Source organism: Telmatherina bonti, assembly GCF_933228915.1.
Source record: "Telmatherina bonti genome assembly, chromosome: 12".
Taxonomy (NCBI): Eukaryota; Metazoa; Chordata; class Actinopteri; order Atheriniformes; family Telmatherinidae; genus Telmatherina; species Telmatherina bonti.
The window spans coordinates 35,150,406-35,175,218 of record NC_136610.1 but is presented as its reverse complement, the minus strand read 5'-3'; the positions used below and the strand labels follow the sequence as shown (position 1 = coordinate 35,175,218).

Sequence of the window (24,813 nt, the reverse complement as noted above, 5' to 3'; positions counted from 1 at the left end):
GATATGAAAACTTGTGTCAACAACCTGTTGACGGAAAAAAAAATCCTGAGGAGTAAATACCCAGATTCCTTCCTGCACATGTGTTGCTGTGATTAATGGCTTCACACAAAGCAAGAGGGACTTCCTAAAGGAAGGAAGGAAGAAGGAAAAGGAGGTCAGTTTCAGCTACACTGTGATTCCATTTAAATCACATCTGCAGCACTAAGAGAATCGCCTCCATTTTCCCCAAATCCTGGAAAAGAAACGTGATAAGAAATGACCAAAGAGCGTGATATTTCACCCAACTTTCTTATCGCATTTCTTTATAAGACTGTGGAAATGTAAGCTGCAGATTAGAGAAGGAAAGAGGAGGAGAGAAGAAAGATGAATGCAGTGATGTCACTCCCTCCCACTTCTATTCAGTACAAATACAGCAGAGCAAAGTTGAGCTTCATACCGCCGCTGACGGTCGATCCCATACCACACACGTACCCACACACAGGCGTGCTCTCTTACGTCACACACACACTCATCACAGCAAACCACTGAGAAGCAGAGCGGAGCTGGGAGATGCTACCGGTTGGCAGCTGCTGAGTAAGTCCACTCTTCCTCCTCTGGGCTCTTCCTTCTTTCCTTCTCGGCCGTCTTTGTTGTTTGATTTCCATTCTGCAGCCCGTCTGAGTTCATTTATCTCCCGCGCTCTTCTCCGTGGCTGTGAAATGGCCAGTGTTTGCTCAGACTGAGAGACTTTTCAAACTTTTCTCTCAGTATGCCATGCACATGCACATGGCTGCCCCCCATCCTCCTCCTCCTCCTTTCTCTGCATGTGTGAAGCAGTAGAAATCCTGAGCTTATTTGCATGTTGGTGCAGAGCCACAGCTGGACCTTAAATAACACAGTTAATCATGTGAATGTTTATCGGCTGTACCCTCATTTTGCCCCGGAGTGGTGATTTTTCTGATGTGTCCTCCTGGGTCAGTGCTTCTGATTAATTAGGCATGTTTTTATGCTTGAACTGAAGTCTGTTCAGCTGATTACGGGATCCGTGACGCAGGTGTGAAACTGCTATTAGAAAGGAAGCTGAGCAATCTCAGTCAGAGGGGGGTGCTTGTTTCCAAAACCTCAAACCAACCCTGGTTCATTTGTGTTGCTCTCTGCTACACAATTTCAAAGCATTTCATTGGTCCAACATGTTCCAGCAGATATGCAGGACCATGGAGGAGAAGTACTGAAAGAGGTGATCAGACAAGCAGCAGAGTTAATGAATGAATGAACCAAATTCTCTGCGGGATTTTATTTAAACCCAGATCTTCTGATTCTGGTCTTTTTAAAAGGAAGTAAGCTTTTAAAAAAATCAGATATTTCCTTAAAAATATGCTTAATTCTGCTTCCTTCAGCCTGTTTAATGACAGTAATTGCTATTAGAGATGGGTGATACCAATTTTTCCTGTCAGTACGATACTATTTGTTTATAATGTCTTTTCATCAATACAAATATCAATACTTCTTGCACCTGAATGGAAAGTTACGATTGCAAAGTGTGGATTAATATCTTTAATTCAAGGGCAATGTGGAATATAAATAAAACTTAATTATATCAATACTTAAAATACTTACAATAATAAATATTGATGAGTAAACGGACAAAAAGATTATGAAATAAACCTTTTTAAAAGGCTAAAATAATTAATTTACAGATTCATGTAAGATTATTTTCATTATTAAATTGAAAATAACAAAATATAATAATGCTAAAGTAATGTTATAAATAAAATAAAATATAAAGCACAATAAACTGCATTAATCATGGCATCTGATAGGCCACCGTGGTCATGTGACACAGAAAAAAAAAACACTCTTTCTGGGCCTTAAATTCCATTTTATTTCCTAAAACTATCAAACACAAAGATCTTTTGTTTCAGCAGAGTGGTATATTAATACTCAAAACAGTAACACATACAATATTTTGACTTTAGAGTGTCGCTATGCCCATCCCTAATCGCTTAGATCAGAACCTTTATGTGAAATTTAGGATTCAGAATGGAAAATTCTTTGGTTTTTTTTTTAATCAGCCATTGCTGCTTCCTGTTAACGATGAACTAAACTGCGGATTGGTTAATGGTTATCAAAGACGAATCTTATTGGCTCTGACTCAACAACACACTGTTCAAGATTTTTCAAAAACCAAAGCAGAGGCTGGACTTTCCTTCTGAGCTTCCTGACTGGCTTGGAAACTCACCACATGGGTGGATAAGATGCAAAAAAAACAACAAGCGTGTTTGTAAAAATTCAACCAAGCTCTTAAAGTTGCACGTCTGTTGCTCATAGATAGCATGCAGTCTTTCGCACCCCGCCCTCTGTGTGTATGTGTGTGTGTTGACATTACTGAACCTGCCCCTGTTTGCCTTTCTGTCTTTGAAAATCCAGTGGCATTCTCATTGCACACAGCCCCCCGGCGCACACACATTACACTCGCCATTGTGGCTTATTTGCTACAGGCCTCATGTGTCCTGCCAGCCAGAACACAATGGAATGAAGCGAGACAAAACAATACAACAGATCTAATCTCTCTGTCCCTCTAAAATCCTCTGCAGCAGCCTTCACTGCCCAGCTGATCCCAACACGCTGAACCTCTACCTCCAGAGAGCTGGATACAAAGAGCACTTCACAAAGGACAACACGGTGACCTCTTCCAGCAGTTAAGGCTGCACCTGATCCTGCATCCTTCAGAGAAAAGGGAACCTGACTCTTAGAGGAGAAGGAAAAGAAGCCATCATTCCCCACTGCTGAAACACGACCTACTTCACTGAGAGACACGAGGGCTGACGGCCGCCTCGGGCACCCGGGGAACAGAGGCAGGATGCTGGCTAAGATTCTCGAGGACATGTGGGTGGAGCCGGAGGTCCTGGAGGCCCTCAGTGAGGAGCAGAAAAGGATCCTCTTCTTCAAGATGAGAGAGGAGCAGGTACGCCGCTGGAGAGAGCGAGAAGAGAAGGAGAGGGAAGGCGACAACAGAGATGCCAGGCCAAAGAAAGGTAGAGCACCACACTGATTTCACTGTACTGGTTAAACGAGACATTCCACTGAAAAGTCCAATTTGGTTTCCAGTGATGCCAAACAGGCAAAGAATGACTGGAGTAGCAGCATTTTACAGGTTTTCCGTGAAATTTCCGCCCTTTATTCTAAAATCAACAGTAATGATTGAAAGTTGAATGGTCGCTCTGTAAGGAACACGTGGCTTTACTTCACGGCTGTTTAAAACAAATGACTAAAAATACAACAGATTTAGAATTTAATGCAACTATTAGACTACTTTTAATGTATTCTTCTGATCAATAATTGTTACCAGTCAGTAGAAGAAGGTTTAAACAACACATTTATATAGAGACCTTTTTGTGACGTCAAAAGGAAGATATTGTATATGAGAGTGGCAATGTCATAGCAAACCAAGACGAACAAAGAGAGCCAAAGACTCTGATTGCATTGTACCAAACAAGTCCTACTTATGCACCTGTTACATTGGCAAACCATTATTTGTAAATAATTTCCCCCTTTATTAATCAATATTTAGTTTTAATGGTCCATGTTGTCAGTGATGAGTTGAGCAAAAAGATTTAATTACTGTAATGAACAACAGAAATTGATATCGTATTGTTTATTTTATTTAAATAACTGATAGATTTTATAGATAAATAAAACTTTAAGTTCTGATAAATAACTGATTTTTAGATTCCATTTCATAATAAAGTAATGTCCACTTTAAATGTTATTTTTTAAGCTGTCACATGTCAGAGTTGAATGGCTAATGGCTCCAAACAGCTAACGTACATCTAGTTTTATTAGTATTAATCAGTCATTTTTATCTGTTATATTTAGTTTTTGTAAAGTTTTTGTTTGAAAGGTTGGAAATGACTTCTTTCTTGATAAATTCCTCCTGACAGAGATAACTTTTGGCTGTTAGATTAGTCTTTCTGAACCTCTATCGATCATGCTAATGCTAAAGTAGCAATTGCTAGCTTAAGCTTAGCAGGCAGAAAAAGTAGTTTGAGTCAGGAAATAGATTTTATTTCTCTGAGGAGAAAACAAATTTATATGTTGTCCTTTAAATATGTTTTTAAACTAATAGATATAATAAAACTATAGGGTGATAATATATTTAGAAAGTGCAATGAATAATTAAATATTCTGTAAATGTATTGGAAAAATTCACTTCACAGTTGAATGGTTTCAAACTGTTTCAAATGGTTTCAAAATGATAACTTAAAACTTGTTTTTCTTTTGCATTAAATTTAGATTAAGTTGCAGATTTGAAGACTTATTTCTTATAAGTTCTTATTGACAGAGATGACTTTTGGCTGTTAGTTGTTTTCAACCTCCATTCATCATGCTAAAGCTAAGCTGGTAGTTTTAGCTTAGCAGGCAGAGTAAAGTAGTTTTGAATATATCATTAGCCATGTAGATATTTTTAATTAATGTTGAGAAGACCTCAATTAATTTTAGTATCATAGACCTATTTACTGATAACACGATGATAGTAATGAATTAATTACTGATATTTTTCACTAGCAACATGAATGCAAATAAAAATTAGCCATTGGCTAACTAAAACCTATATTTCATGTAGCTAATATTTTCAAAAGGTCCAAACATATAAATATATTGACACCAAACGGCTATATAAGTGTTTTTACAACTAATTAATATGAAAATCTTTTAAACCCTCAGAGCACATAAGAAATTAAACAAACACAGGCAGTGCAGAAAAAAACTCAGGTTACCAATATGGCTAAGTGTGTTCATGTTTACGTGTTTTTTCTTGTCTTTGTCCCGAGTACATGTAACCCTTTGCTCTACTTGGTTATCTTACTCATTGTCCCCAACCTTTTCCTGTTGGAAGTGTTGACTCACATACAGTACACTCTATTACCTTAACTGGTTCAGGTGCATAATGGGAGTGTGTGTGTATGTTTGAGTGAGTAACAGAAAACCTATCTCCACCAGTTAAATTGGTCTGTGGGCTGAGAGCTGAATAATATTGAGTAAACCCTGTGTTTTGGGGCGTTGCTACGCTTTAAACCTCATATTAAGTTACCAGCTTTGTTTACCCAATCTCTGCCATGTCACCTGAGAGGCAGCTGAGTGTGGGCTGTTGCACAACACACTCCAGTAAGACGTCTTTCCTTCTTTGTTCACTGCAGACCTCTAAATGTCACACACAAGCTAAATTAAAGCGTAATCTGTCAGTGAAGATTTCTATAATGTGTTGTATTTCTGGTAGATTTGTGGCGCTAATAGTAATAAAGACAGACACCTCATCTCTGCAAAAGGGAAGGCCTCAATGTCTTGTTAGAACAATTATAAGTCAGTGAGGTGACTGTAGCTGCGAATGTAAAGGTGTGATGTTGAACTTGACAGTCATTTCTGTCAGGGAAGGTCTCTGCTGACATCAGACTGAGGCACTTAGACATTATGTGGTTTGCAAGTCTGCCTCCTAGGTATGAAGAGAAACACAGCCTCTTTTGTCTGCTGGCTTCTGAGGAATCTCAGTCATCAACTCCTATGTGTTCACTGACGTTATATATATATATATATATATATATATATATATATATATATATATATATATATATATATATATATATATATATATATATATATATATACACACATACATACATACATACATACATACATACACATACATACATATACATACACACACACACACACACACATATACATATAGATATATATACATATATACATATAGATATATATACATATATACATATAGATATATATACATATATACATATAGATATATATATATATATATATATATATATATATATATATATATATATATATTATGTTGACGTGGGCATTTGTACTGGATTTTCATTGGTGGAAAACTGATGGTGCATGCAAGTCAGACCTTTCTCTGTGACGTCATGGCAGGTGTTTAGTCTTCATCAGGTAGTGTCTTGGAAAACACACGAGTTATTTTGGAGAGTGGTTTATTTTTGAAAGGTTGACATCATGAGATAAGTTAAATAACCCGTTTTCCAGGGTGTGAGTTGGATATTACATAATAAATAGAAAAGAATGTGGTTCAGCATGTTGTAGGAATTAGGATGCTATTATTTACTATCAATACTCTTGTCTTTCTTATTTGTTATGTTGTTTATACAGAGAATTTCATAGCAGAAAAAAATATAACAACATGGGGATTACACAAAGAAAATAGGATACAGAAAAAGCAATCTGTTGGGGCCAGCAGGCGTCATACTCTATAGTTATTGGACAGCACCACCTCCTGGCTGATTGGCAGAACAACAGTTTATATGATGAGAGTTTTGATCTGATCCTTGTTGATCATTTGATGTTTTCATGGTTTTGAAAATACATTTGGATCAATCGATTCCTTTTTTAAATTTTATTGTTTGTTTGCAGCTTCCAGTAAACATGTGAGCTGGCTTCTCGGTCGGGACGGCAACGTGAGCGTCAGCATAATCGGAGACTTGGATGAATTCCGGTCTTCAAAACTCCTTCAGAGCTTAATGAACACCAGGTAAATAAAAAAAATTACAAAACTTCTCAATGCCTGTTGTCACATAATTCTTTTAATTTTATTTCTTTGCTAAGATATTAATTTAATAAATTATTCTATTTTATTTATTACCTTTAAATTATGTTTACCATTTTTATTGTTATGAATTTGTTTAAAGTATTAAGCTGATCACAATGGAAATGGATCATATGATCAAATACTAAAAAGTAATTAGTTTTGTGCATTTTTACAGGTCTAATCAAACACAGAATTGCACGTTTAGATCTTTAACACAATTACGGATGTTATTTAGTTGTTTTGGGGTTTTTTTTTTTAACATTACACAATTAAATAAGATAATTATTTCTAATTAATGGACAGACGTCCTTTCTGCTTTGCCAGTTAGTAACTCCTCCAGCCTAACATGTTCCTTAACTAACACATAATTACAGTGAACAAAACAGTTTCAGTCATCCTCAGTAAATTACTAACCAAATGACTGACTGGAGAATTGATTGAAAGGTTAGGGTTTCTGTCTGCGGGACTAAACACGGATGTCTTTGTGTTCCAGACTCCGCAGTGATAATATGAATGGCATCCAGACGGTGGACTTGCTGCCAGGAAGAGAGGCCCAGCAGCTCAGCTTCAAAGACGACATCACGCTGCCCCTCACAGATGTTAACGTAAGTCTCTGCGTCTGTTTGTGGGCTTGAGGCTTTAAAACGACCAGCGTGGGTTTTTTTTTTAAAAATCTGACCATCAAGTTGTGCCTTCATTACAGGAGGACTCTGCTTCACCAGGCGACCAGTCGTCCGAGGAGGACGCGGACTGTTGTAGTGCAGATGACGACCAGAAGGATCCCGCTGAGGACAGCGACAGTGAATCAGGCAGCGGCTCGGACAACGTTAGCGAATGGGATCTTCACTACAGGCCCCATCTTGGTAGCCATGGCAACCAGCCGCTCAAAGCCCAGCTGTCAGATACAGAGAGGTTCAGCCCACAGGACAGAGGTGAGAAAACAGGGATGGAAGCGGTAGAGAGGATGATTTTGCCCGTTTGTGATTAAATTAAATACTTTTTCCCTGTAAAATCGGTGCAAAGCAGAACTTCCAATAACTTACATCTCTGAATGTCTGTTAGCATTCACCGCAAAATAAAAATAATAGGGCTTCTTGGACCTCAGTATGACCTTTTCTTTCCTTTTTTTTTTTTTTTTTTTTTTTTTTTTTTAGAGACGTGTCATCAGGAGCAGTCAGAAAACAGGGGTCGCGTGGCAGAGCTCAGGAAAGCATTCACAGACTATCCTCGCAGCACATCACCTACCTACATCAGACCTCCCATACCTGCCAAACCTGCTCATCTACGGAAAACAAGCACACCTCTGATCCATTAGGACTCTGCACGTATCCACCCTGCTGCAAGACAACATTTGACCCTTGAAAAGCGACGCTTGCTGCAGATGTAACACCTCAGTTAAACCGGAACGGTCAAAGCTGCATTTATTGAGAGAGAAAGAGCTTTGCTTCTGGGTTTTTTTTTTTAGGACATAATTTCAAGGTACTACCTACAGGCAGGCAAATCTTTTTCGGGTGGCGTGGGAAAAGACTGAGAGCTGCGGAACTGAAGACAGCCTGAACGATACGACTAAGCAGCTTTGATGTTGCGTTGAAATTCGAGCTGGATGTGTTCAGAACGTGTCTGCAGTGGACAGGCAGACACTGAGTGAGGAGCTGAGACACAAAGACAGACACAGACTGGTGACCTCAGCGGAAAAACACTGTTTTATAACCAATGTCGCTGCAAGCAGTTGTTTTTATTAGAGAACTGATAAATCACACGCATATTCAGATCCAGATTCAGATCTTTTTAAGTATAGCTCGTGTAACTTGTCCGTTCACTGTTTTAAAGACCTTTTTTAAAATCAGCTGATGCATGTTGTACCCCTATCCTGAGGGGGGGTTTCAAACCTTTATACAATCCCTCACATTCACACGTGAACACCCGCTCGTAAGCATTCATTGACAAGCACTGACCTGCTCATCAGGAGGCCTTTAGGGTTTGGTGTCTCAGTCAATAACACTTTGCCCAAATGCTGCGGATCTATGGGAGGAAATGACAGATTGAACCTTTGTGCCGTTTGAAGCAGCAACTGTTACACTACCTGCGTTTACATGGAGCACTTTTGATCTGATTGAATTTCCAATCATACTAATACAACATGTAAACACAATAACTGATTCATCGAACTTGGAATGAATGTTCAATTCGATTGAGGGGTTTGGTTTAAATGTTTTTCACCATACAATCAGCTGGAAAAAAATAACCATGAATACACTCATTCCAGTCATTTCTGTGGTGTGTGTTCTTTCTGTGTATGATTGAACTTTGTGGGGGTCGGCAAGGTGGGGTCTTGGCTTCCTGGAAAAACTTGGAAAATGACGGCAGCAAAACAGAAGTTTTTGTTGGAAGCGCTGAGTTTTTCAACAAATTAATGGTCAAAAGACTGAAAATAAATCTTTGTCTTCTTGAAGCATTTTGATCACATGAAGTCTTTCCATCATGTAAATACACAGCTGATCACATCACGTTATCTAACACCCATGACAACGATACGGTATGGATTCAAATTTCAAGAATCGATCTGATTCTGAAAATTTAGAATTGATTATCACAATTGGATCTGATTTGTCCTGATCTAATATGGTTTTAGGTAGGTATCGTTTTATTTATTTATTTATTTTTTATTTACATGACTGTGTTGTTATATGCAACATATTAAAACTAGTATTATATTGACATTCAACAACAAATTAATGAAGTATTTGAAGTTAAAGATGGCTGTAAGGAGCAGTTCCCTTCCCAGAATGACTGAAGTTTAATTTTCACATTTTCTTTCACCGACTGGTACATGTTTGGAACATAGACTGGTTTGGAAGGACTTTTTCAGAGAGACGTTTGCGAGACACCATAACGTTGTGCGGCTCTGCTACTTTCATTAGCCGCCTGAAGCCCTCATTTCAACAACAAAATATGGGCGCATATCCCTTCAAATGAAGCCCAGAGAACATGTAGAACTGGCTGGTAGTTGTAAAGTTTTCTTGAGTTTCATCTGTTGCGTCCCAGTGGACGGCTTAGACATGAGATCTTGGTTATGTATCAACATGTGGTTCCTCAGGTTTGTCGTATTTCTGCAAAATTTCTCCTCTATTAGTCATGTCTTGTAAAATCGCTATGCTTTTGTCGAGTTCGTCTTTCACTTTCTCTTTTCCGAGTCTGAAATGTTTCCAGCCTTAAACGATTCAGGCGTTTTCAAAACCGGGGCTTGGCTAACGATGCTAGTACCTGACGCAATGTTCAGTCACTCTATTAAAGTCTTCACATGAAGCGCGAATGAATGAATTCAATGATACCGCAAAAAGGTTCAATTTCACAGGGGTAAAAAATTTACTTTAAAAAAAAAAAATCGATCTTTAGACTTACGGAGTGATCGTTAGGAATTAATATGATTCAGAATTGCTGAATCAATCTTTTCAACACACCTCTATCTCAGACCAGATTGATTTCAATCGAACAGAACAAACATTTGTCCATGTAAATATAGCTATTAATATATTTGGATACTCAGCCACATTGAAACATAAACAATTACAATATTGTTCATCTTATAATCTGACATTTAGCTATAAAAAATATCATTAAGATTCAAAGTTAGAACTGAGGTATAGTCATTTGATCCAGCAGGTCAGCGATAGAACTCAACACTAGGATTTTGTAGAACCACTCGTCTTCACCGCTTTGTACAGTGCTTCAGGCATTTGTATTTCTCAGATTCAAAACTTTGATCTAGCACAAAGTTCAAGAAATAATATAAAATTTGGTAAAATAAATGTATACCTGCTAATATCAAAAGGTTAGCACTGTCAGTGTGAGCATGTTAGCATGCTAAAGCTAGCGCTATAACAAATGTTAGCATGCTCATTCATTTTCTAAACCGCTTAGTTCAGTTAAGTGGTCGTGAGAAAGTGGAGTCTATCCTAGCTATTATTAGGCAAGAGGGAGGGTACACTTTGGACAGGTCGCCAGTTCATCACAGGCATTTCAAGCAAATATGGCAAATGTAGTAAAATAAATGTGAACCTGAGCATACTAGCATTCTAAAGCTAGCAAAAAGCTTCAATAGCATGAACAGAAAGCTAGCACGGCTCTGGATACTTAGTCTACCAAGTGTCTTGGTTCTCATGAACTAAAAAGAATGCTGCAAATTGAAAAAGACTTCATCTCCTAAATGTTTTTTCCCCCCAGACGTTTCTGACATATACCTGTTATCACATGATAAAAATTAGTAAAGCAACTCCAACATTAGCATGACACAAAAAAATAAATTTGGATATTCATGCTGGAACATAGAAACCAAACAAATGTGCTTGTATGTCATATTATAAATTCTTCCTCAACTTTAATAAGCCTGCATTCAGCAACCGCCTGAAGTGTGTTCTAACCACCACACAACCCTTTAGCCTTTTCTTTTACTTTTCAGCCCAGTCTTTACAAAGTGAAGCATACAAACGGATTAACTGAAGTTCATTAATTATTCAGAACAATGGCAGTAAGTGCCTGATGAGCTGCAGAACTTTGCAGTATACGTCTGTCTTTATTTTGCTATTTAGTAAAAGGTAAATGGGGTTAGTTAAAGCCACTTTTTGCAAAAATAAAACATGGATGGAGTTGGGTTTTTTATTATTTTTGTTTTAAATTTGTGTTGTGTAGCCTGTAAGAAGTGACAGACTTAGCACCTTCTTTGCCAAAAGTATCATGGTATCCCGTTGCTAGATGTTTGGCAACCAAAGTTACTTGTGTTATTCTGATATATTTGTTTAGCCCTAACTTACTGAAGCACTAGTAATTTTCAGTTTATATCCTACTAATCTTGAAGCTATGTGTGCTAGTTGGTGTTAGCATCTTACCTTGGAACAAACAGTAGTTTTTTGTCATCTTTGATGTTTTCAGCTGCAAGTGAGGTCTTTCCACACCATTTAATTCATATTCAGCATATAGCCAGCTGAGTTTTAGGTTTTGGGAAGATGGAACCATCACCCAAAGCCAAGTGCCAAACAGGCATCGCTTTGGGATTTTGTGCAGGAAGAGAAAACTTGCCACACCCTTCTCTCTTAGTTACCATTGCTATTGTATGATTGGTCAGTGGCGGTTCTAGGGCGGGACTTAGCAAAGGGTCAGTTGTATGCGTCATGTAGAAAGACAACTCAGTATATCACCAAGGTGCACACTTGCTGAACGGCTGATTTGGATTTGAAACGCTCTGAAACTGTCAAACAGCTGTGCATCAGCACTTAAACTTAATGTTTTTTCTTTTATTTCTGTCCCGGTCAAGAATCTGTTGCACTGCATCATATCATCTGCGAGAAGCTGCAGAAAAACATAAGTCTATAATCAGCAGCAGCATTTCTTTTTCTAGTTTTGGAACATTTGAGCTTCAGTTTCTGCATAACTGGTCACATGTTCCTACTCAGTCACTAATACTTCCCTGAAAAACTGCTGATGTTGACAGTGAAGATTTTCGTTTGATCCTTATTTGTATTTGCAATGGATTTATAAAGTTTGTTTTTGTGTTTAAAGACAGGACCAATAACAACAAAAACTTTGAGTTTGTGTTGCTTTTCTGCCTTTTTAACAAAGTGGTGTCTGTTCGTAGTGTTCATGTAAGGATACGTGGGGTCGATAGAGATGACACAAAGCAGCTATAGATAATGGTCACTTACACAGTGATTATTTATTCAGGGGGACGCATCAGAAAACAGCCCATCAGAGATCAAACGGAAGCACAGAAAGCTGATTAGCATGTGGTTTAGACTGACTGAGAGCGAGACGCTTGGGGAGACGGAGCAAATGAAAGTCGGGTCACGGGAAGCAAAACGTCACAGTCAACTCAATAAACTGCTCCACATTCCCTCACCTCCTCCACACCCTCGGCCTGTATGTGTGTGCGTGTGTGTGTCTGTCCACCCATATATCTTGAATCATGTGACTTTAACATGAGCAGTCATGCACACAGTGTGAAAAGCCCCACTATATATAGTAGGATAGTGTTGGGTTTCCCAGTGAAGCATTGTAGGAGCCTCTTCTTCCTTGTTCTGTAAGAAAGTGCATGTCATTGACTTCTTGTAATGTAATCTGTCTAGTGGAGGTGTTAAGAGCCTACTGGTGCTCCTGATTACTTTCTGTGCCGCCTGAAAGGTGAAACAGGGACACAAAGCTCTGTTGACTTTGTGTCTGTAAACTTTAAATATTATCTGAACGCCTTTGGAGCAGTAAAACATGCTTCTTTTACTAGGTAAGCCATTAAAATAAAAGCCTGTCTCCAAAGATTTTTCTTGAAAATGAACATTTCCTTCTTGAACCACAAAATCTAAATATTTTTCTTACATATCTTTTAAAATTAGATGAATCCAGATGGTAAAACACAGAGTTTTGTCAGCTGAGCTTTGCTTTTTAAGAAGGTGGATCTCCTAGTTGTGGAAGTTGATGTGGGATGTTAATGAGTAACAGCCTGAAGGACGCAGTAGAGCAGAACCTGGCTGTGCTAACATAGGACTTATAGTTAGCTCCCAATCATCTAAAATGGGCTAAATGGCCGCAGGTACTTGGATAATTTGCAGTTGATGCAAAGTAACATAAGCGACTCTCTGTCCTTGCCACTTCAGAATTGTCCCAGTAAGCGATCAGCTGCAAATCAGGCTTCAGTGGGCCTATGAAGCTTCTGCCACAGGTAGGAGCCAGTGTGTCTGCAAAGATAACCTAACAGATAACATCTTCAGGTAACTGGAACACTAAAAATGGTTTGATAGATTTTAAGGACACAGAGTTGAGCATTAAACTTAGTCCAGTGTGTGATGTCTTCTTGATTTATATGGTACTTGGCAAAAAGAGCTGTACCAGCTACATTTTAGCCATTTTTTAATATGAGCTAATTGATAATTGATCTTACCGTAAAAAAAAAAAAAAAAAAAAAAAATATATATATATATATATATATATATATATATATATATATATATATATATATATATATATATATATATATATATATATATATATGTGTATTTATGTATATTTGTTCATTCATTCATTCATTTTCTGAACCACTTAATCCAATTCAGGGTCGCGGGGAAGCTGGAGCCTATCCCAGCTGGCTTTGGGCGACAGGCAGGGTACACCCTGGACAGCTCGCCAGTCCATCGCAGGGCCACACAGAGAGACGAACAACCACTCACGCTCACACTCATTCCTATGGGCAATTTAGAGTAACCAATTAACCTAACATGCATGTCGTTTGGATGGTGGGAGGAAGCCGGAGTACCCGGAGAGAACCCACGCATACACGGGAGAACATGGAGACTCCACACAGAAAGGCCACTGACCAAACCCCTCCTCAGCCAAGGGAGGAGCCAGAGACTATCCCACCAGTCCTAGGGCGAGGGGTGGGGTACACCCTGGACAGGTCACCAGTCAAACGAAGTATATCTATATACATATAAATATGTAAACATATTACATGAAGCATGGCTAAAACAAAAATCAGTATCAAACTGTAGATTCAGCTAGTTATTAAATCATCAACATTAGGTCATATATTTGATTTCTTCATTATTTCTTACATAGCTACAGTAGATATTTGCCTATCAATTGGAATTTTTTTCCATATCTTGCTAATTAGAAGCCATTACAATGATAATATAACAAGTGAAACTGAACCTGAGACATCACTAAAGGAACTTTGGCAAGAGAAATATTAGCTAAATGAAATGTTAGCATTTGAATGACTGAATGAACATGTTACAAAGAGCATTGCTAATGGCAGTGTCAGACTGTTTCAGGTAGTTATCTGTTTTCTGTTGATTATTTTCTCTCATCAGTTTGTATATATAACTTGATCATTACTTTTATAGAGCTAAGGCACACATTTCCCTCTCAGCTGGATTTTTTTTTTTTTTTTTTGCAATCATATGCAACTATTGGCATGCTAACATATCCAGCTACTACATTGGACCTAATAGAATTTTTTCATGACAAAGACTAGTTGAATCAAATTTTATAGCATATTGCTATTAGCCTAAACTCTGATTCAGGGGTTTCCAGCTACAGTCTTCAAGGGCCACAATACAACATGTTTTCCATACATCCCTGTTCCAACACACCTGACTCAAATTAATCAGTCTGGTAAAGAACCTCATAGGTTCCTGGGTTCATTTAAAGTTAGCCAGGTGTGTTGGAACAGGGAAACATCAAAAACCTGCAGGAGAATGGCCCTCAAGGACCCACTTTGGACACCCCTTATATTCTATGACTAAAACAGCTTCAGAATAGTGTTTAACTGACAGGTCTCAGTTCAAATTTATTGCATATGTTGCTTATTGACAACTATTAGCATGCTAGCATTTCTAGCTTGAAAATGTGACACGAGAATAAAAAAAACTTTGGCATAACTAAAATATATATTGTCATTTTGCAGTTGGCGTTTAGCTCTAAGATAGAGCTAAAAGAGCTTAATCACATTTAACTGACAGGCCTTAGCTAGAAATTCTTACGTTTTGCTGATTAGCCTCTATTAGCATGCTAACATAATCTGGGGAAAGTGACCTGTGATTAAAGAAACATTAGCTTGACAAACAGTAGTAGTTTAACAAGAAAGTATTTTGCTAATTGGCTTTAGCTCATGGTAAGGCTAGTGGAGCTTTGTAATCACATTTAACTGGCAGGTCTAAGATAGAATTTATAATATATGTTGCTAATCAAAGAATACTAGCATGCTAACATACCAAGCATTGGAAAATGACCTGAGACACACCTAAAAGAACTTCCACAAACAATAAAAATGAAAACTTAATAAATTGTTAGCATGTTGCTATTTGCCTTTAGTTAAAAGCCATGGTTAATTGAGTTTTAATTTTAATGATTTAAACTCACAAGTCTCTACAAAGGTGCTGTTTCAATGAAGGAGGAATTATGCTAACTGTATGGGACAAGTGAGCTGTCATTCAGTTGCGGCAGGAAAAAAATCAATTCAACATCGTGAGGTGAGGTGGTGTCTGAACGAGCCATGATGAAATGATGATGACTTCACTGCGGTTCAACTTCCTGGAAGCAAAGTGCTTTAAAAACCTCAGAAGCGCTGAAGATTAACAGATTTTGGAGTACACATTACCACAGAGGATCAAAATGTGAAAATGTCTTTGGGACTATTTCTAGTTTTATGGATATGTTTTGATTAGCTTTTATTATTTCAATGCAGTCATTATTCTAATTAAGGTGGAGTTTTAGCAGTTATTCATAGTTTTTACTGAAATAAACAAGACCATATCAGAGGCAGAAGATGCTGTTTGTAGAATTTGGTCTTCTCTGAATCAACCTTTAACAGCTTTAAGGGTCAAAGGTCAACAGTCTCCTTTCACCCCCATGTCACCAAAATATAACCTGAGGGCAGATGAGCGAGAGCTTTTCAGCTATGTAAGAAGCCATTGTGTTTCTGTGTGAGAGTTGCGCGTCTTTAAGGAGTGAACACAAATGGACAACAGAGCCGTGATGAGAAATGATCTCAGATTCTGTCTCTCAGACAGATTCGGTTTCTGTAAAGCTGCTACACATTTCCTAACAGTGGGTATACGGCCAGTGGAGGAGGAGAAAAATTCACAATGAGACACAGTGTCTCCGAGCAAACGCAGTGGCCAACATTTCAAAGGTCTGGCTCAGGAGTGAGGGTCCGCCCAGCAGCAGCAGCGCAGGTTGCCTTGGGCTGGCAGGTTGTTCCACTGCAGCGCATGGATGCATGTATGTATGTATGCGTGAGAGGAGTTTTTCTCCAGAGTGGGCAGGGCTGCTGGTGCTAACATATGTAAGCTCCACAGGGGATTGTGACAACGCACACTGGCCCTCTGGACAATGCATCCATCATTAACCTGCGAATCGCTGCTCCTCAGTCTGGCTGCATTTCAGCCGAGCTTTGGTTGCTTCTGCTCGTTGGGTCTCGCAGCCCTTCTCTCCTTCCTGTCTTTGTTTGGCCCACGTTATCTTCATCCCCTGCTGTCCATCTCCCCGTACTCCTCCCTGCGTGTCCCTCTCTTTCTCTTTTCTCTCCCCCTGTGGCCTGCTTTTCATCTCTCCCAGTTTCACCAGCTCTCTCACCCCCCTTTCTCTCTGCCCTTCACCATACACCCCCCCTCTCCCTCCTCAACCTCTCCCTGGATCCACTTTCCACCCTCTCCTCCTCCACCTCCCCCAACTCTCTTTCAACCCCCCCAACCTCCGTTTCAGCCCCCTCCTCCCTTTCTCTCCTGCCATCTTGCAGGCCAGTGGAGCCAGACTGCAGGCGTTCAGGGAGTCACTGGACCTGCTGGGCAGCGGGTGACACAGATTTCCGGTGTGTGGGTCTTTGGTGTGTTTGCGTGTCTGTGTGTATGCGTAACAGGACCAGGAGGGGTGGGAGTGTAGGGGGGGGGGGGGGATTAAGCTCCAAATCACTAGAAAAGGCACTGAAGAGAGAATGAGGGGGCTGCAGATCCAAGAATTTGAAATTCCCCTTTTGTCTGAGAGATGAAGAAACACTAGACTGTGGACTCAAACTAAGAAACTGTGTGTTTCTCATTCAGTGGGAGCGTTGTAATAGCATGATGTTGGAGCTCGCTGCTTTTCTCCATGAGTTGGCAGTGTCCTGCGTTGGCTGGCGTGCAGCGCTTTCTCTCTCTCTCGCTCTGCCTGACAAATACACACTAAGACACACACACACACACTCCCCCACTGCCACAGATGCACGCACACACACACACACACACACACATACACATACACACACACGCACAGTCCCTCTGCGATCCCCTCTGACTGAAGGCTCACAGGAAGTGCAGCCGTGGCCCAATTATAGCGTGACACCTCGGGCCGGCCGTTGCCATGGTTACGTCTTCCCTGCGGTCCCCTGGAGTGTGGCGCCGAGGAAGAAGGTCTTATCACATCAGCCATCGTTACGGCAACAAGCAAAAACCCACCCTGTAGCCACAGTCCAGCTGGCTGTGTATTCTGGTTTAAAAATCTGTGACTAAATGCGAACATATATACATAAATACACACACACACACATATATATATATATATATATATATATATATATATATATATATATATATATATATATATATATATATCTATATATGTGTGTGATTATGTGTGCATGTCAGGTTTAGGTGCACTGGACTTGCCAGAGCAGCGTGTAGGTGTGTTTGTGTGTATGCATCTGTGGGGTTGCGATAAGGCTCTCAGCCACACCATTAGGTGACTCATAATCCACACAACCTCACACACACATGTGCAACAGCAAGCAGAAACATGGTTGCAAACAACACGTACGCCCAATTAAAAAAGAAACGCAGGTACGCAGGCGTAGCATAAACCTCGTAGACAAATGCACACGGCGAATTTCTTTTTATTTCAAAAGGGCAAACAGAGCTATACAGTACAAGTTGCACATGAAATAATTTAGCCGAGGCTGAACTCATTCATTTTCTTACTGATGCAGTGACGTCAGAACAACAGAAGCAAAAACTCCCCATCAGAAACAAAAACATTTGGCTCCTCGTTATGTTTGAAGCACGATACATCCAAACTGGAAAGCAATGTAAAAAAAGACATAAGGTTTTCCAGGTATTTACAGTCTATATTACAGCATTTTTGTTGTCATCTAAATATTGACACACATTGGTATCCTTCTTTTTCTCCCCTCCATTTTCACTGATTGTCAAAAGAAAGGATGGAAACAAGTGTGGACATTCTTAAACGGAGCTTAAACATGAGATCTGGAGATCTTTGTACCACAGTTCGAGCGTGTTAACATGGTGTCCCGTGTGTTTGTTACACTACAGCTCCCAAACAATCATCCATCCCCTGACAGAGCAGGCGTCACTATCCATCCAAGGCTCCGTTGCTTCTCTCCAGACCCAAAGTAAAGTCGGACCCCCTTAGATCGAACCCAGACACTCTGCTCTCAAAGCCGGGCCCCCCAGGCTTCCTCTTCAGCTCCTCACACTTCCTGTATTTACAGATCTGGTGTCCCCTCTTGCGATTGCGGCAGCTGCTGCACTGTTCGCAGTTCGTCTGACGTCGGCAGGGTACGCACTCCCCGCACCTCTTTCGCTTTCTTCTCCCGCCGCTGCCTCCGCCTAGAGATCCGGGGGAGTAGCCTTCCGCCACCAGCCCCTCTATGCCCTCGGCCCCCATAGCGGCGCTCCTCCAGTGACCTCCCCCCATCTGAAAGCCTGCCAGGGGGAACAGAGCTGGGCTGAAGGGGAACCAAGCGCCAAGGAAGGGCTGGAAGTCAGTGCTGCATCCGGTGGAGTCCTCTTCCTCCTCCTCAGGCCCAGATCCACCTCCCTCGCCATCCCCCTTTCCCCCCTTCACCTCTGCAGCCTCCCTTTTAGCCGTCTGGCCACTCGCTGCTCCCAGGCTGGCTTGCTCTGTGGTGGCGGGGGTGAGAGCCAGCAGCCCGGCGCGCATCAGCAGCTCTGCGGCGTGGGCCAGGTGGAGCCCGCTGGGCGACTCCCACATGTCGGGCCAGGAGGGGGCCCGGCGAGGCTTAGTGTGGCCCGGCTGGGCAGAACGCTGCTGGGCTGGGGAGGGCTGGATCAGGCTCTTCACATCCACAGCAGGAGACGGGGTGGAGATGTAATGGGAGAGGCTGTAGGGGTGGTTGGAGCGCTTAAGGCTTGGTCTCAGTGGCTCATTGGGGATTTTACCACTGCTGTGGGCCTGATCCGGGGAGGAAGGGCCGGCGATGTCGACCGCAGTGGACATAGCAGTGGCTGGGTATGGGGAGTATCTGTCCTTGTGTGTTTGTGTGCGTGGGAGAAGGAGAGACGGAACAGGAGACTGAAGCCGATGAGGGGCTGACAACTGTCCTGCTGTTACTTCAGCCAAAACGGCAAGCCTTGGCCTGTGTCCCTATTCCCATTCTCTGCTGCAGCCTCGGAGTCCTGGAGAGCTACGGATGAATAGGGGATGAAGACAGGAAGGTTAAGAATAGAAACGCTGGAGAGACAAATCCAGAAAGAGAGTAAACATGGAAGACAGGAGGATATCTGTTCAGCTGGAGAGTCTGGGTTTTAATAACATCTCCATACAGAGGTTAAGCAGAGAAACAGGCTGGAATGAGGGGAACACACTCGTGTTTCTGACAGAGCATGTCTCAGGAAGGATTTCCGCATACAGGAGGCAGTATCCCTTTAAGAATTTCACGGTATATCAATGCAATCAATAACAGAGCGACAACAATATGCAAAGATATGCGCATATGCGCAGGTCAAATGTGGAGCGCGCTTTTCAAATACATTTTGACGACTGCTGTTAAGTGTGCCAGCCAAAAGCTTAAAGTGACCAGAGAAAGACTGAAGAAGGGACCGTAAAAAAAAAAGGAAAAACAGGCTGTCTTTTGTCTGGTATCGACGACGGAAGAGCGAGGTGCGCAACGATGCGGTTGATGTGGATAAAAAAAGACCAGGCTGTGTTCCGTGTCCACGTTTGTGGAAAAAACGGATCCCCTGATGAAACACGGGACGTGTACGTGATTCCAGTTGAAGTGAATGAAGCTTTTGACAGGCAGATCGTGGAAGGGGATCGATTATTTGGGTGTGATTGAGGTTAGCTAAGAGGACGGTGGTCGCCCGACGCCGCGGCGCGCTGACCACCGTCCGAGCGGCCGCTGCGACACGGAGCTGCGCGCAGCCAAACGCCACGAAACAGGACGGAGAAAAGCAGCAGGAAGGGCGCAACAAACGCCTCCACTTACCTTCCAAACGCGGCGTGAACTCTCCTGTCAGATATATGATGAAGTCATGAAGAAATGGCGTGGTGATTGTGGCGTATATGGACGGCGGAGCTGCCGATTCCTCCTCCACCTCTCCGTCCCGGAGGGTCTGCAAACACTCTGCACGGAATTTGGGGGCGTCGCTCAAAATGCGAAGTGGACTCTGCAGCCGAGGCTGCGTGGACAGAGCGACCCCGTGATGTCCTCACGAGCACTTCACTGTCCACAGACATGTCTCTGACACAAGCAGCAGAATAATCCCCAACAACATCCATCAGTTCAGCTCTCCTCCATCTGTCATCAGGTGGGACTACTTTCCCAATAATTACCTTCTTGGAAATAAATATCACGTGATTATTATCCTCCTAGATGTCTGTGTGTCATTCCATAAGGGGGCAGGTGTGTTGTTTGTATTACTAAATGGTTATTTATCATTTATAACAATGCAATGAAAATATATAAACCTGCATTTTTAGACATATTCCAATAATTACCTTCTTGGAAATAAATATCACGTGATTATTATCCTCCTAGATGTCTGTGTGTCATTCCATAAGGGGGCAGGTGTGTTGTTTGTATTACTAAATGGTTATTTATCATTTATAACAATGCAATGAAAATATATAAACCTGCATTTTTAGACATATTCCAATAATTACCTTCTTGGAAATAAATATCACGTGATTATTATCCTCCTAGATGTCTGTGTGTCATTCCATAAGGGGGCAGGTGTGTTGTTTGTATTACTAAATGGTTATTTATCATTTATAACAATGCAATGAAAATATATAAACCTGCATTTAAAGACATATTCCAATAATTACCTTCTTAGAAATAAACATCACGTGATTATTATCCCATTATATTTCTGTGTGTCATTTCATAAGGAGTCAGGTGTGTTGTTTTTATTACTAAATTGTTATTTATCAGTTATAATAATGCAATAAGAATCTATAAGCCTGCATTTAAAGATATATTCCAACAGTTAGTGTCTTTTTTTTAATTTATGTTAAACAGAGTATGTTTGTTAACTGTATCTGACAGCAGCTAATAGGTGGAAGACATCCTAAAAAGTCTTACTTTCTAGTATGTGTAAAAAAAAAAAAAAAAAAAAAAAAAGCTTTATGACGTTTTAAATGAGAAAAACAGAAAGAAAAACAGCTATTTCTGTGCATTGGAAGCTGCAAGGCGCGGCCTGATGTCAGGATGAGGAACCCTGACCTCCCTTTAGTTTGATGTTTTCATTATGAGCCAAAGAATTATTTCGGAATAAAATGCTGAAAACGTGTTAATTTTTCCACATAACTACTAAACAAACCCTCTTAAAGTAGTTTCCAGCTCCGCAATGTGTTGCATTTAAGGCGCGTGCAGGATTCATTTCTATTTTCCGTTTAGAGAATAAAGTAAATAAATGAAAGGTGACTCCTCACGCAGGGACGGTGGAGTCCACTCCACCTCTTCTGAGAGTCCTCGTTGCATCTGGCACGCAGCCAGACACCTCGTGCGTGTCTCTGCGTGTGTGTGTGCGTGTCACTATGGGAGCAGGGGCCCACGGTACTCCACCGTCTGGCCTGGACCATCCGCGCAAACACAGCGTCTTCTAGTGGTCAGCAGGGATACTGCTGCGTCTTAAAATGGCCTCTGGTGCTGGTGGACACTGCAGCACAGCAGACCCCCCGCTGGACAAGGTCTCTCTCTCACATCCACAGATAACAGCCCCCACTGCAGAGCTGTTTACTCATTATCCACGTCCACTGGTGATCCGGGAACACTGCTGTGGCCGCAGACCGAGGCCGACAGCAGGAAAGTAAAACGGCGAAAGCTTCTGATCAGATCACTCAAGTTTTATTAACAATATATAGAACAATGAATTAAACACACCACAGCCAGTAGAAAAGAAAGCAAAATATATTCTTTGCAATTACAGGTTTAACCTTCTGATACTGTACAGAGAGACAGGAGTCGTCAAACAGCAGCTGGATGTCGTTTCATTTAAGACAAATGTTTTATTTTCTGGTTTAAGCAGCGAAAAACGAAATCATTTCATGTAACATTCATATGGGTTGCAGGTTTTAATGTAAGGCTTTTGCAGAAATCAACGGAAATACTGAGATGATAGAAGCTAAAAACTGCTTTCCAACATCTGCTCCACATCAACGACGGCAAACAATGAGCTGGGGGGGGGGGGGGGGGTCAGGTGACACATCAGGTCACCAAACCAACAAATGTTTAAACAAACACCAGTTAAGGCTGATCTGAAAGCCACCACGTCTGACTACCGATTGTCAAAGTCCCCTCCGTGTCTGCTCTGAAATAATCTTTGATTTTAAAGTTGGATGTGTTGCTGCGGGAACGGCGAGGAGTATCCGGTTTGTTCTGGCTGCGTTGCCGTCAGTCAGCGAGGAGGATGAGAGAGGATCAGTCGGCCTGGATGGATGAGCGCTCAGGGAGGACGGGATTCTCCGACTGCTGGGATTAAGCATCCTTCTTTTTGATGATGAGCGGTCCGACGTTGTCCCCGGTTTCCTCGTTGTGCTTGGCGTGGGCGCCGTCACAGAACGGGAACTGCAGGCGGGACATAAAGGGTGAAACATTCGCTCTTATCAGGTTTCAGAACTTTGTACTCTGTAGGCACGGCATTATCCGCGTGGTTTCCTTCAAGCGGCTTATTAGATCAGGAGAGGAAAGGTGAATCATGACAAGGTTTCTCCCTAAACTTCACAGTAATATTGTGCAGGTTAATCACTATATCCTTATTTAATAAGGTTTGAGGAGTCTCAAACCTTGAAGAACACTTAAGATTATATTTAAATTATATTTAATATATAAATTCTAAACACTTCTGTACATTCAGATTCAAAGTGAAGCAAGACTTTAAAACGTTCTTCTTGTTAGACTTCCAAATACATGAGCTGGAGATGAGAAATATGATGATCTGCTGCGTTTCTTCTCACCTTCTTTGACTTCCAGCAGCGGCAGTAAACGGCCTTGGTGCCGATGTCCTCCATGTCGAAGCTGTGGACCACCTTGGGACTGTCTTTGCTGATGGACGTGTTGACCTGACCCTTCTTACAGCTGCGGCTGCTGAGGTATTGGCTGGCTAAAAACCCTCCGGCTGCTGCGACCACCGCCACCGGCACAGCAACCAGGAAATGCTCTGCAAACAGAAAACCACACACATGCTGCAAAGTTTGTTTAGTTTTTGTGAAATCCAAAACAAATGTTGAATGATTGGCTGCATTTAAATGGATGTTCTTAACTTTACTTTGACATTTTGTGCTCTTTAAGGCGTGCTTTGCTTATATATATCTACAGTTGTGCTCATATGGATTCATCCCCTTTTATTAAAGAAAAGGCTGAATTTACAACAATCACTCAAATAACTGGAGACTTAAAAAAGGAACAATAAGTAAAAATTTGCAAAAATATAATTTAGTAATATAAGACACTGTTTTTTCATTTAACTGAGTTGAAGAAAGAAAAAAAAACCCAAACAAATGTGTCCTGGACAAATTACAGACTTTTCTGTTGAACAGTGGGACAAAATACCTGTCAACAGGTGCAGAAGTCTGACTGAGAGGAACAGAAAACACCTGACTGGAGCGGAAACATTAAAGGATTGTTCAACTAAATATTACTTTATGACTGATGTAATATGTAAGAAATTATCTTATTTGCTTGCTTTTAAAAAATTATTTCTATTGAACCAGAATTAGAAATTAATGTCATGATTTTCATAACATTTTTATGTATTATTACTTTAGTCAATTTCAGCTTATTTTACAGGCAGCTTTCACGTTGCATACTGTGGAAACTTAAAAGAGGAATATTCACTGGTTTCTCAATCACCCGTTTAAAATGAGGATTATGCACTGACAGTCACATGATATAAAAAAAAAAAACAAAAAAAACAAAACAGGAGAAACAGAGGCTTTGCTGTCAGTTTGGCTCAGAAAGTGGCTAAAAGCACAAAAACACGTAAATATTTCTGTGGAAGCTGCAACTTCTGGATCCACGCGGAGTAAAGCTGTAAAACGCCTTCAGGTGGGGATCTAGTTGGCTAGCTTGCACATGCAAATAACAAAACAGCCTATATTAAACATTTGGTAAACCATATAGCAATTTTAGAGAATGAAATTGCAATGTATTTAGTTCCCCCACACAAACAACCATAATGCATTTTCTAGGTTTGTTTTTAAGGGAGGACATGTTCGGCATGCGCCATGCTATCAATAATATTAGCTGGAATTAATACTTTACCTTTGGTTAACCTGAAACCCGAGCTTGGCAGTGCAGAAATGGAAGATACGGGCATGTCAGGTAAACTTAAACTAGACATGTTTTCTTGGGACGGTGCGCTGATCGCGGTCAACGTACAGCAGCAAGGTCAACTGTGTAGCTTAACTGAAGTCTGTACGCGGCG

General features: G+C 40.9%; 3 protein-coding genes across 3 annotated transcripts; 1 reads left to right on the top strand and 2 right to left on the bottom strand.

Annotated features, from left to right (window-relative positions):
* Positions 1 to 2,839: 2,839 nt before the first annotated feature.
* Positions 2,840 to 7,922, top strand: LOC306763411 (uncharacterized protein; the record flags this gene model as incomplete). Its single annotated transcript, XM_079250203.1, has 5 exons — positions 2,840 to 3,014; positions 6,433 to 6,550; positions 7,101 to 7,212; positions 7,311 to 7,539; positions 7,762 to 7,922. 5 exons carry the CDS (start codon positions 2,840 to 2,842, stop codon positions 7,920 to 7,922), a joined length of 795 nt encoding a protein of 264 aa, XP_079106329.1.
* Positions 7,923 to 17,999: 10,077 nt separating this feature from the next.
* Positions 18,000 to 20,504, bottom strand: cxxc5b (CXXC finger protein 5b). The gene is made up of 2 exons (XM_079250278.1): positions 20,373 to 20,504; positions 18,000 to 19,568 (listed from the first exon to the last, which is right to left on the bottom strand). Exon 2 carries the CDS (start codon positions 19,379 to 19,381, stop codon positions 18,494 to 18,496), a length of 888 nt encoding a protein of 295 aa, XP_079106404.1. The 5' UTR covers positions 19,382 to 19,568; positions 20,373 to 20,504; the 3' UTR covers positions 18,000 to 18,493.
* A 1,715-nt stretch (positions 20,505 to 22,219) lies between these two features.
* Positions 22,220 to 24,813, bottom strand: LOC306763495 (CDGSH iron-sulfur domain-containing protein 1). The gene is made up of 3 exons (XM_079250316.1): positions 24,651 to 24,813; positions 23,345 to 23,547; positions 22,220 to 22,955 (listed from the first exon to the last, which is right to left on the bottom strand). Exons 1-3 carry the CDS (start codon positions 24,727 to 24,729, stop codon positions 22,866 to 22,868), a joined length of 372 nt encoding a protein of 123 aa, XP_079106442.1. The 5' UTR covers positions 24,730 to 24,813; the 3' UTR covers positions 22,220 to 22,865.